The 12,881-nt window shown below is 40.7% G+C and overlaps 2 protein-coding genes across 4 annotated transcripts in view; both read left to right on the top strand.

Annotated features, from left to right (window-relative positions):
• The window catches only part of LOC116320870 (disco-interacting protein 2 homolog C-like), a 76,297-nt gene extending 70,996 nt beyond the window's left edge, over positions 1-5,301 (top strand). For both annotated transcript variants that reach the window (XM_039617685.1, XM_039617684.1), the window contains one exon: positions 1,422-5,301. In XM_039617685.1, the coding sequence (XP_039473619.1) occupies positions 1,422-1,674 (253 nt within the window). In that variant the 3' untranslated portion in view covers positions 1,675-5,301. The remainder of the gene's footprint in view (positions 1-1,421) is intronic.
• Positions 5,302-8,440: 3,139 nt separating this feature from the next.
• The window catches only part of LOC116320882 (vasoactive intestinal polypeptide receptor 2-like), a 52,199-nt gene continuing 47,758 nt past the window's right edge, over positions 8,441-12,881 (top strand). For both annotated transcript variants that reach the window (XM_039617773.1, XM_031740611.2), the window contains exon 1: positions 8,441-8,935. In XM_039617773.1, the coding sequence (XP_039473707.1) occupies positions 8,879-8,935 (57 nt within the window). In that variant the 5' untranslated portion in view covers positions 8,441-8,878. The remainder of the gene's footprint in view (positions 8,936-12,881) is intronic.

Below are 12,881 nucleotides of genomic sequence, written 5' to 3'. Positions count from 1 at the left end.
CAGTGTGTAAGAGAAGAAGCTGCGAGAGCAAAATACCATTAGCAGTAATCAAGTTACTCTAATCAGATCCAAAGAGTTTGGGGAAGAATATTCTGCAGTTTAGATACTACTAAAAGAGACCTGCAGTAAACTTTAAGGTGAGTCAAACCATGACTCTGCCTCTGGACTAAATATCATTTCAAATGCATGCTGTTGATGAAGTGTTCGTTTTTCATTTGCAAACAAAGATTTTATCTTTGTTTGATCCTGAACCGACACAACGAATGCCAGCAAGTGTGAGCTGAGAAATATATCACAGATCAGATGTTATCTGTCCGTCCTCTGAGCTCCCACTTCCACTGTTTGCTGCTGGCAGCGCTGCTGCGTAGAGATACATACACCAGTTTTCCAGTGGTGCTGCAGGTTGTGGTTAGAGTGACCTGAGAGCAGACTTTCAGAGCAGAGCAAAGACTGTCGTCAGTAGCTGCTGTCCATGATGGTGGAGCTGGATTCAGTCCAGCTTCAGGATAAAAAGGTTTAGCTCCAGTCTGGTCCCTACACCCTTCCCACCCAGTGGCTCCTCCTCTTCAGACTTGTGGCTGCTGAAAGGTTTCCTAATGAAGGCGTGGATTAGAGTCTGTTGTGGACACAAACATCTCCAGACATCACGAACGAGTGATTAATAGTTATTCCAGGTTTACTTTTTAAAGCTGGAGCTTTAGTCGTTCCCATGCGCCTCGCTCTTGGCTTGATGCTTTTATTGCTTCTTGGCCTTTATTATTGACTTTTACAACAGAAAAATAGAAAGTTCTGAATCTGTTTTTGAAAACATGTGCATTAATGTGCAAAGTGTCCATGAAAGGCATTGAGTTTTGTTTATTACTGTAGTTGTGTGTGTTTGGACATAAACCAGTGCTGCACCATCACAGACTGCTCTGCATCGGTGCAGAATCAGTGCTGGCTTTGTGGCTCACTTCTGCTGAAAGTTTTTGGTTTGGCCGTTCCAGGCGAGCAAGCAAATGGAGTGAAAGTTACAGGATGAGGGTCTAGAGGCCGGATTGGATCTGAGTTTGAGTCTCAGGTTTGCCACAACAGCAGCCTGAGCTACCTGTGGTAGGATGACATGAGAAAACTGTGCTAGCTGATTAGCACAGGCCAAACTCTCTTTGCCTTTACGCTGATACTTGTTAGTTGCTGAAGCTCCACCAGCTTGTTGTTGTGGAGTTTTTCTTCCCTCAAGTGGCTGAAAAGGGAATCGAAGAAAAATTGTGTTTCGTTTCAGCCTGTTTGTTTTTCAAACATGTGATTCTCTGTAGAGATCCAGAAAAGTGAGGAGTGACACATGGCCTTATTTAAAAGGACAGGATTTCTATTTTAATGCAGCTTTGAATGGAGAAATCACTCCAGATGTTACAGTTCCTGCACGTCTCTGTCTCCATCAGTGCGGTCTTCCCCTGGACCAACTTGTTGGTGGTGGTGGTCGAGCTGGAGGGCTCTGAGCAGGAAGCCCTGGACCTTGTTCCCATGGTGACAAAGGCGGTGCTGGAAGAGCACTACCTGATCGTGGGCGTGGTCGTGGTGACGGACATCGGCGTCATCCCCATCAACTCCCGCGGCGAGAAACAGCGCATGCACCTCCGCGACGGCTTCTTACAAGACCAGCTAGACCCCATCTACGTGGCCTACAACATGTAGCCTGAGTGTGTGCGCGCGTGTGTGTCTGTGTGTGTTTAAGAGAGAGCGAGCATGCGTTTGTATGCTGTGCATTTCGCCGTTGTTGTTCATTTATTTCCCAGAATCAAGATGTACTGTATTTTTGAACCTGCATATGGTGTGGTCTTAAGTCGTCTGTTTTCTTTCTAGTCGTGTTGTGCTGGTTGATTGGCTGATTGATTGATTGATTGATTGCTCAGTGGTGTTGCAACCATTCTTACACCCCCGCTTGATCTCGTGACCGTTACCAGGAGCTCGTCACTGTAGAAAGCCTTAGGGGAACACTGTGTAGGGGGCGCCGGCTCCCGCCGTCACACTGCGTGTCGTTTTAGGAGGCAAACGTAGAGAGGGAGAATTACTAGAGCCTGTACCTGTCATCATGTTTTACTGGTTGAGTCAAAAAAATCCCAGATTTGTGGTATTATTTCAAATTAGAGCAGGGGCAGCCAGATTATTGTAAAAATATAAATATTGTACATAGACATAATAATCTATATGGAGAGGTACTTAAAACACAATGAGGTGTAGTAGCCCCTTTATGCAGCTCTCTCCGCCCACACCCTCTGCGCGTGTGTGTGTGAAGACTGTGTGTGTGTGTGTGTGTCTCTGTCTGTGTTCATGTGTGCAACAGGGACATTTTATGTCGTTTCAATGTGAATCAAACACTGATTTTAAACAGATTTTTATCCTGAGACGATCAAAGAAGAGACATTTATGTGGAGACTGGAAACACTGAAGACATCCAAAAAGCAGAGAGAAATTCAATGGCTGTGCGTGTTCTCGGTGTCCAAAGTCTGAGAAAAAAATACACCGATTTATCTTTTCTGGATCTAGTTAAGAAAGATTTGCATCTTTTTAACTTGTGACCTGTCTGGCTAAAAAGAAAATACCACAAATGCAATTTTAGCAGCTTTCTATAAAGTGTCTAATTTAAAGCAAACGTGCAGCAAATTTTGTAACATGCACATTAAACGTCAATGATCATCTTAGCTGTCAACCAGTCCTTCAGTTACCTTCCTGAATTACTTGCAGTCCCTATAGCACCCAAAGCATGTCAAGCAAAGTGCACTGTGTGAATATCAAAGAAATGTTATTATTATCATTATTTAAAGGGAGTTTAAGGGAAACTGTGCATCATATGTCAAAGACAACAGCATCAAGATGTTACTGCAGCAATTTTACATTTATCTACCTTAAAATCTGACCAGCAGCCAGCGAGACTCAAAGGAAACGTTCATTATCTGTAATATCATTATCATTATTATTATTATTTTAAACTGACCAAATTTGTATGGGACACAAAAAAATCTGCCAAAACAAATAAAAGAATACATAAAATATGAGATTTAATACAACGAAAAGAAATGTTGTATAAAAGCATTTTATGAAATGTTTTAATTTTCAAAAAACTCAAATATAGAAATGATAAATAAAGTGGAAAATTCTAATGGAAATGGAAATTTATTGAAGAATTCAAACGGAAATTGAATATACAGGTGAATAAACATAGAAACAAGTTTATGACGATGTAATGAAGACAATAAATGTCAACATTTTTTATTAGGTTTAATCTCATATTAATTAATTTTTGAGATACTTCTTTATTTTTCATTTTGGCAGCTTTTGTCCTTCATATGTCCCATATAAATTGGCACAAGATGGCTAATTACAGAAATTGGATGAACATAATAAAATATACATATATACATATATATATGTATATATATATGTATATATGTGTGTGTGTGTGTGTGTGTGTGTGTGATTTTGGCAGCTTTGGATAGAGACAGGTAAAAAAAAGTGAGTTTGTTTTGTTTGTTTTTGAAGGTATCTTTGGTCCTCCAAATAAAGAAAATAGATAATTTTAAAAATATTTGTGGCTCTCCATACATATAAATGGTTAAATGGATAAAAAAAATACCCTGCATAAAATATCCTTTTCCTGACATTTATAATGAAATCCACACACGTCCTCGGGCCTTTTTTTAATGAACGAATGTGCAAACTTGGGAGAAAATAATCACTCTTACTCACAAAGTAAACACTTCTCCGTCTTATTGCCAAAAAAAGACGGGTGTACCCGATCATTAGTGCGGGTAATAAATCAAGAGGCTGCTTGCTCTCTGGGGAAGTAAATGCAGATGTAGCTGCAGTAACATCTGGAGTCTGTTGGGACAAAGGGAACTCCAGATGAAGTTTACATAGAAAAGCTCCTATTGTAGCAATAATCCCCCAGGGATGTTCTTTACCGCAGGGATTCAGCTGCTGCCTGTGTGCACTCTAGACATATGGGATTATTATCTTTAATGATCCAGTATTATAATCTCCCAACTTTAAACATCAGACACACAGCTGTGTAACCTCTGTATGTCGTGGAATTCTCAAAACTTTATCAGGCCGGCTGCATCACAGAAAACAAGAACGAAGTCTAAACAGACTTTTAGTGGTTTTTTGTGAGTGTAAACTGAATGAACTGAGAGGAAACATGGATCTAATGTGTTTACGCCCAAACTGAAATGTTACTGTGTTGTTGTCTGTGTTAAAGTCGTCGCTCAAACTATGATTACAAAATAATTCTGCCTCTGTACAACACCACAGTAGATACTGCTGTAAATGTGAGTGCAAATGATATATGTGAAAGTTTAATATGACATGATATAATATTAATAATATATCAAACAACAAACATTTCCAAAAGTTTAACACCTCAAAACAAAGTAAAAGTAAGGAGTCCCACAGCAAAGTGAAGAATCCCTGGGAGAGAACATCCTGGGGGCTTTGGTACAGCAGCTACCACCTGATGTGCACTGACTTAGACACTTCCTCAAATGTACTGAGGGTATATAAGATTTAAAGATAGATAGTTTAATAACTCTATGAAAAGCTTTTAAAATAATGTATATCAGTTCACGCCGAGACTCTTGGCTAACTGTGACCTATGGAAGCGTTGAAACCTGCGAGACGCTCCGCAGGTTGTATAAAAGGTTTTATTCAGAGCGTTGCCGTTGTCTAGAGGGAACAGTGAAGCGTCGTTTGTTTACATCCCCGTGGCTGAATCACGTGTGACATCATCTCATCGCTCTTCTTCTTCTTCTTTCTTTCACTTTGAGTTTTCTCATCAGTTTTCCTCCACATGTTTATGAGCAGAAAAAATATTTTTATGCATATCAGAAGTTGCTTAGCGCTTGTTTGGATAACTTAGCAGTTTGGGTTTGTTAGTAGCAGCGTAGCGGTCATGTTTCAGTCCCTGGATGTGTGTTAGGTGTGTGTGTGTGTGTGTGTGTGTGTGTGTGTGTGTGTGTGTGTGTGTGTGTGTGTGTGTGTGGTGGATAATGTAGATCAAGAAGGAAACCCCATCGGAAACTCGGAGGACTCATCTCGGGGATGGATGGGAGGGAGACTGCATGGTGTGTGTGTGTGTGTCTGGGTGTGTGCGTGTTAGGTGTGTGTGTGTATATTGTATGTAAATAGTGTTGATTTTGTACGGTACAAGTGTGTGTGTGACTTGTTTTGTACACATGATAAAAAGATTAAATGACACTTTTATAAGAGCCTGCTACTGGCTCACCGTCACACTATACAGTGCAATAAAGTGCTTTGATTGGCTAAAACTCAGACTCGGGTTGTTATTATTCGTCTGTACACACTCTTCACTCGTTAATTAAGGAAAAGCCAGATCATCACACTATAACTCAGAGTCAGTTAAACTCCAGCCTGTCCATTCAGGAAACATAAACCATTAGCAGGTGGTGGGAGCAGACTTCTCTCTTTATCCCTGCCAGCTGACTTTTCTCAGGTTTGACTTTTTCATAATGTCTTTCTCACCGCTGGTAACACGAGGCGCTACCTGCAGCATGTTCAGGTAGCTCAGCTGATCCAGCTCCTCCGGGATGGCCTCCAGCCTCGAGAGCGTGGAGGAGGCCCCAGCAGCCGGGCTGTGACACGAGGAGACCTGCACAGGGCTGTAGAAGGCCTTCAGCCCGGTACCTGCCCCACCACAGCTGCCTGCTAATCTTTTCAGCTTAAACTCAGCTTCTGAAATGTGTGTTCGTCTTATTTGGATAGATGATGGGTTGTGATTGGTCTTGTTATAGCTCCGTGTTTTAATTTTATTTCATTTTTAGTTTTTTTTTTCTATTAATTTCAGGTTCAGTTAGTTTCCAGAGTCTGTCGCTCTTCAGTCTTTAGTGTTTGAAAGTTTTACTGTCAGTGTTAGTTTTAGGGGGGTGTTATCAAACTGATAAAGACTAAACCTGAACTCTCGCTTCATTTTATTTCAGCTATTTTAAGAAGTTCACAAAATTATTTATTTCTTTGTTCAATTTTATTTTAGTTAACTAAAATGTTTTTTCCACTTCTAGTTTTAGTTTTTAGTTAACTGAAATAACCTTGTGTGGCTGGTGGGGCTGATTTTCGCTTCCTCCTCTTTAGGTCCTCAGAAGCTTCCATCTATTAAAGGAAATGACTTCACCTGCTTGGCAGTTTGTATACGCTGGTTTTCTTCCAGCGTGGCTCTGTCTCTCTCCTCCTGGAAGGTTGGTGCCTCTCAGCCACCCAGCTTGGTTTTCATTTGCTTTGCTTTGATTGTTTTGTAGTTATCATGAAGCTGATCCATTCTTTGTTATGTCTGAAATGAGCCGGGCATAACAGGGTAGACGTGGACAGATTGAGGACTTTGTGTTATTGTTGCCAGCTGCTAAATCTTGCAAAGCTCTGTTGAAACTTTGAACAGTTACTTCTGAACCTCACCTGGTTTCTGGAACAGGACTCAGATTTTAAGTGTGCGCGCACTTAAAACAAGTTTGAGCATCAAAATAAAGGTTTTATCCAAGAAAAAAGACCAAAGGAAATATGAAATCAATGCAGGAAAAACTACTGAAAAATAACCATTTTTGATCCCAAGCCATGTATTCTGCAACTGTTTTATGTTTGTTTGAAGACCCTGTGATCTTCACTGTCTTAAGAAAAAAAATCTGTTAGATGTTTTGTCCTTCTTTCTCTCTTCTCCATCTTTCCCAGAGGTTTAGCAGATTTGGGTTTCCTCTTACTCGCTCAGATTATTAGCTGTAAACAGTATTTAACGAAAAAAGAAACTTATGGACAAACAGAGTAAAACTTTAATACAAACCTGTTTCTAATTTTCCGTCCTCTCGATCCGATCCAACACTTTAATCAGTAAAATCTTCTCTGAGGATTTAGAGTCATAAATGACAAAATGATGTGTGGGGTCGGGCGACGGTGCTGATGGATGAAGTTTCCTCCCCTGTTCCTCCAGCACATTAAAGTCCCTGCGAGGCTGAGCTGGTTTATTTCGATCTGTAAATAGTTGCACAAACAGTCAGTGGGAAAAAAGCTCATTACTCCCAAAGGAAAACACAGATAGTGGATGCAGGTTTAACCTCCAAAGGCCTGAGAATTTAAAGCCACAGCTCAGCCCCAAAATCAAATTCACATATTTTTTTTCCCTGGACCATCCACCCATTTTCTGCTGCTCACACAGGTTGGGGTTGTGGGGGCAGCAGTTGAAGCCAAGATGCTCAGACCGCCCTTTCTCCAGCCACTTCCTCCAGCTCTTGATGGGACACCCATGAGCCCACCTGAGAGACATAATCTCTCCAGCTTGTCCTTGGTCTGCTTCAGGCTCTGCTCCTTATGGGATGTAAGGGAGGTGTCAGCATCCTAATCGGATCATGCTGTAAATCAACCACCTTCAACTTGTTCCGCTGGGCTTTAGTGCCGTTTATCTTCTGATATTGTTTTGGTGTCAGCTGCCAAGTTTTTGAGAGGGCTGCCTTTTCCTGAACATTACACAACCTAATGACATGTTTTTGGAGTTTTTTAAAGTAAATATTAATAGTAAATAATACAAATATGTAATATCAATAATAGCATAACATAAATAATATCAGAAAATAAGTAAATAATAGTCAATCACATTTCAGAAAGTTTATTTAACTACCAATTTAGAATGTATTAACAATGGTTATTATAAAGTGCTGCGTTGGGTTAATACAGAATGCTTTTCAGGGGACAGTGTGGATGAAGGAAGGTTAATGGGATTAAAAAAGTAAAAGTAGTTACGTGAGACAGATGTTTATCTTCTAAAGGCAAACTGAAAACAGCCCTGATGTGAAAGACGACAGACATTAATGCGTTTGCCCTATGAACAGCTGATCTTCAGAAACTTTTGCCAGAGCGACAAAAAGGAGCACAAGGTAAAAGGTGCTCATTTAGAGAGAGTGCCTGAATCTATTTTTTCCTTTTAGACATTGCAAAAGTTTGTAAATGAAGCGACTGACGGAGCCCTCGGGTCTCTAAAGACGAGCGTTCAGCTGGTAAAATAGCATCACATTCTATTATTGTGTAAAATAATACGTTTTTAGCGCCTTTAAAATGTTTCAAACTTATTCTGAAATTCTGGATGCAAAGATGTCAGATTTAAATTGTAAAATTCTGTTAAAAGCCTTTGTCTTTAGTCTCGTCTTTCCTCGCGAGAAGATTCGTTTAAACTCATTTTTGCTCGATTGATTCATTAAATGAAAACGAAATTTTGTCCTTAGTAGATCAATTTAAAGGAGCTGCTTTTTGACACCTCCGCTCGTCCACTCTGTCGCTACTTTTACCGGCAGTGGTTTCCACATCCATAGGAGGTCGCTGTTCGCTTTTAATATCAACACTCGTGTACTAGAAAGCGCCTTCAGATTGTGGCTGCTTGTGCGCGCGTTGGTTCAGAGACCAGCGAGGGACGTGTGACGGGGACGCGCTTTGCTTTGAACATGAACTGGGAGTGAACTCGGACCACCGCCTCACTGAAACTCGGATCACCGGACTAAACACACCGGGTTTCTGTCCCAACCTGCAGCGGATTCCTGCCAGTTTGGACCCTTCCAGCTGCGACTTTATTGGCTTTACTTTTCTCCACATCTGGATAAACATTTACTTCAAACCTGCTCTTCTTTGGAAGACTTAAAAGTATTTTTTTCCTGCACCAAAGTGAGCCCCGCTTGTGTGCGCTGAATGAACCTGTGCGTAAAAGCGCGTGCAGCAAAGCGCCTCGATCTTGTCTGAAGACAAGATTTGGTCACTTCTCATAACACACGTGCTTCCTGCAGAGGATGACAGTCAGATGAGCGCAGAGCTCCTGTTCAGGTGGGTTTAACCCTCCGCTGCTGGATGAGATGCCACCATGTCCTTTACGCACCGACTCGCTCTGCGCCTTCTCATCTTCACCTTCATCCTCACGGTCAGTCCTTCACTTATTATCATTATTAATGCTTATTTTTCTTCAAATATCCATTAAATTAAAATACTTTTTATGTTTTTATGGCTGATTTTATGGTCTTAAAATATTACTGAGTTACCCAGTTGGCGGTTTGACGTGTTTTATCGAGTCATTGTGTTGGAATATCCATTAACTAGACGCACAGTGAGTTCATAAAGTCTAACAATGTATTTACCACCTCCAATAAAATCACTTCACTGTTGTTTGGAACAAGGCTGTGACACGTTGGGAGAGACCAGTCGAGCTCTGGGCATTGATCCAGGTCTGGCATTGGTTTATTGATTTATTTCACAATAATGCGTAATTAACAGTTTCCTCTGCACTCGGACAAACAGTGATTAAAATGTATTAAGGCTGAACTCATGTGAGACCAGCTATCAGTCCTCGGGTAAAAGTGTGCCTGATTAACTTTCATTTTACTTCACTTACAAAGCCGTGAGCGGGAAACGAGTGGAAGTTAAGCAACAGGAGTTTGTTTGGCATTGATTAAATAGAGCAGGGAATCAATGGGTACAGCAGACTGACTCTAACAAACCACCTGCAGAGCTGCAGCACACTGGCATATAGATTCAGCTCTGGACTAAAGTCCATTTCTGTCCTTACAGGAACAATCTCCATGAATGTGTTTCCTGAGGCTAATTGCTGGACCTTTTTGATGTCTATAAAGGGCAAATATATATTTCAGAGCAGTATTAGGTGCAGATTTGCACAGTTTTTTTTCTTTAGATTTTAAGGCATCAGGTGACTGTTTGTATTCAGCAAACTACAACAAGAAACAAGTTTTACTGTCAAAATTAGATAGTAAAACTTGTGGAAAAGAATTGAATCTTCTCACTTCTTAATCCTGTGTCATGTATTTGGCAGTCATCGGACTTTTCAGTGCTGTAAATCATCTCCAACTGCAGCTGATTTAACATCACACGATAAAGCAGCATTGTAACATTTTCATTTGCAGCTTTCTCATTTGGCATTTCGTTTGACATAAATTATAGATTCACTTTATGGCTGCTGCTTCTCCTGGGTTAATTTTTCATACTCATGCCTGAGTCACCCTCAGGCCTGTACATATAGACTCTGAAGCTCAGGCCTCATTTATTAAAATGGGTCTTTGTGGGTTTGGATAAACCACCAGACACCTCAAGTGGATGATTTCCTTAAAACTGTGCGTAAGTGTATGTCATTGAGGTGACATTGAGGTGACATCAGTGGTCCAAATGCACTCAAGTGAGAAACGGGGTGACTCATTTTTATTTTAGAGTGAGAGAAAAAAAACTTTGCGTAAAAAAATTATTCAAGTGAAGACAGCCAGTCTTTTTATTTTATATGTATTTCTCAACTCCAGAACTGCATGAATGACATTTTAACTGATCAGCTGTTTCTGCAAAGCTCACTGATGCAAACATTTATTTCCAACCTTTAAAATGTGTGTCTAAGTTTTCTTTTCTGCTTGCATTTATTCCCAGACTTTGGACGGGTAATGCATAGTCAAGGCTCATAAGCAAAGTGATGTTTTTCTTCAGTGGGAGCCAAGAGAAAAGGCAGCGATGTTTTCATCATGCCTTCTATCTAACGCTGTTTCTTTCAGCGTTTCCAAAACTTCAAGTTGTGCGTTTTGCTTTTTGGGGATGAGCTGGATCACAGGTTGTGTGTTCAGAGCATTTGGCAGCAGAGAAACCTGACCATAACAGTGTTATTGTTTTGTAACGCTCATGTTGGTCGGCATCTGTGTCATTTTGCAACTCCTTTACAATTGAATCTAAATACAAGCAGCAAACTTCAGTTCAGCTTTTGAACTGTTGTGGTTTCTGTCTGTTAGACACGAGGAAGGAGTTTAGGAAACATAGATGACACAGGTCTGCTCTGTGTGCTGAATGACTTCTGCTTCCTGTATTGATCAGTCTGGCAGCTGTGTGTGCAAAAAAAATGACAAGACTTTGGATGCAGGAGTTACTGCACAAAACGTAATTCGCTGCTAACATGTGAAAGCTGCAATTAAAACAATGCATTTGCAAACACAAAATCAGACATGTATCACACGGCATCTCTCACTGTGATGCATGAAGCTAAGCTGTGATAAACCCTTGTAATCCCCTCCTGTATTTGTACGTTTAACTGTCAGCGCTGCCTCGGGCGACTCTGCAGAGACAGTTGAACTGAAATCCTGCAGAGTGACGTCAGGAAATGGCACTCGTGTTTACGAACCACGCTTCTCTGTGAAGAAAGACAGGTGTGAGTGTGTGTGTGTGTGGTGGGGGGACTCTCAGCTCAAAACTGTTGCAGAAGGAGGGAAAAGGACAGTAGCTTCAAAATCCATAATTTTGGATAAAGTAGTTGCTTTTTCCATCCAGTTTTGCTTTAAAGTTCTAATTTTTGTCTTACTTTATAAATCATCAGCAGTTTAGTTTCACCCCTGCTCAACACTACTTCACTTACTGCAAGCCTGAGCTTTCATCGTAAACTGGCTTGCTTTGGCAGATTTAACTGATGATGGGTAAACCAGATGATCAAAGCAGCATTAGACAAAGTGCATCACTTTTCTGTCTAGTTTTATATTGTAATAATATTTGGCCGTGGGACACCATCTGGGAAATCACAGCTCTTGCTCATGCAATGTAAATATGTACTTAAGCGCTCTAAAGTTCCTTTATGCTTATGTTTCTATTGTTCCAACAGCATATACACATGAAAATATAGTCACCGAATTGCAAAGGCTGGTAAATGATATAAATATATCAATATAAAATGTCATATTTAAGTTTCTTTAGCCTGCTTATCCTCACTGCTTCCCCTGCAAGCCACTTTGCAACCGACCTCGGTCCCATCTCTGTTTTGTTCCATAAGGGACTTTCAGACTCCTCCGTGTAAACACATGAAAGTGTCTGAAAGGGTAAGAATAGAGCTGTAGCTTCAAATATAAAATACTGCAAATGATTTTTTTCTTTGACTGATAGAGTCCAGAGCTACGTAGTCAGTGGACTAAGTAGACAGAGCTTTTTAAAACATACCCCTAACCTTGATGTGTTTAAATGTTCAGACACTTGAGCTCAGGCTTCTGTTTCAGAGCCGACTCTGCTGCTTTTACCGTTCTCAGCGAGCTGAATGAGTCTGACGTGGTGGAGTCGAGGTCAGAGGAGGAGGTTTGGGATTACAGACTGGTGGAGAAAAAAAAGCGTTCTTTTGTTTAGTTTAATCCAGAACATTTTATCCCTTACCTCGTAATGGATCTGTGTGTCTCTGTGTGTATTTGTGTGTATTAGTGCTTATTAGATGAAAGAGATTATGCTGTTTGTTTAGATGGCGATGGATTAAATAAGATCGTTTATCTTTTCCTTTTGCTTGTGTCTATTTATAGTTTGTTTGTTTTGAAAAGCAGGAAGTGAGAACAGGAAGGACATAATCCAAATGTGTAGCCAAATTTCGAGTTAAAGAAAGCAGCACCTCCATCTGGAACATCGGGACTTTAAAACAATAGTAATGATGTCAGTCTGAAACTGGAGGCCTGCACTGTGATGCAGGATTTGGGGGCCTAAGTTGTAACTTCAGGTTTAAAGCTGTTTTTTTGGGTGATCAAGGTGGTTCACTTCTTACCTACATGCAAACTTCACCTGCAGGCCTAGCCTGCTTGATCACAGTGACTGTGCAGATGCATTCAGATAGTACATGAAGCCACTGAGATACTGAAAAGACTCATATTTTAGTGTTTTTATGAGGCAACAAGATTTAGATCCACTGACAAACGATAAGATAAGCAGGGCTTGAATTTGCTCAGAGCCCACCTTCTCCTTCTCTTTAAGGCTCTGTGTGGATGTGCCCTCTTAGCTTGATTTTATTGAACAGCTGCAGCGTCACAGCAGCAGGATCCACATTAAGAAAGGGCCTGTGTGCATTTTAAGCAGGCGGTAACTTC

This window comes from Oreochromis aureus, linkage group 9 (assembly GCF_013358895.1).
Source record: "Oreochromis aureus strain Israel breed Guangdong linkage group 9, ZZ_aureus, whole genome shotgun sequence".
NCBI classification, from domain to species: Eukaryota; Metazoa; Chordata; class Actinopteri; order Cichliformes; family Cichlidae; genus Oreochromis; species Oreochromis aureus.
The sequence above is the reverse complement of the archived record's forward strand: the minus strand, read 5'-3'. Positions and strand labels throughout refer to the sequence as shown.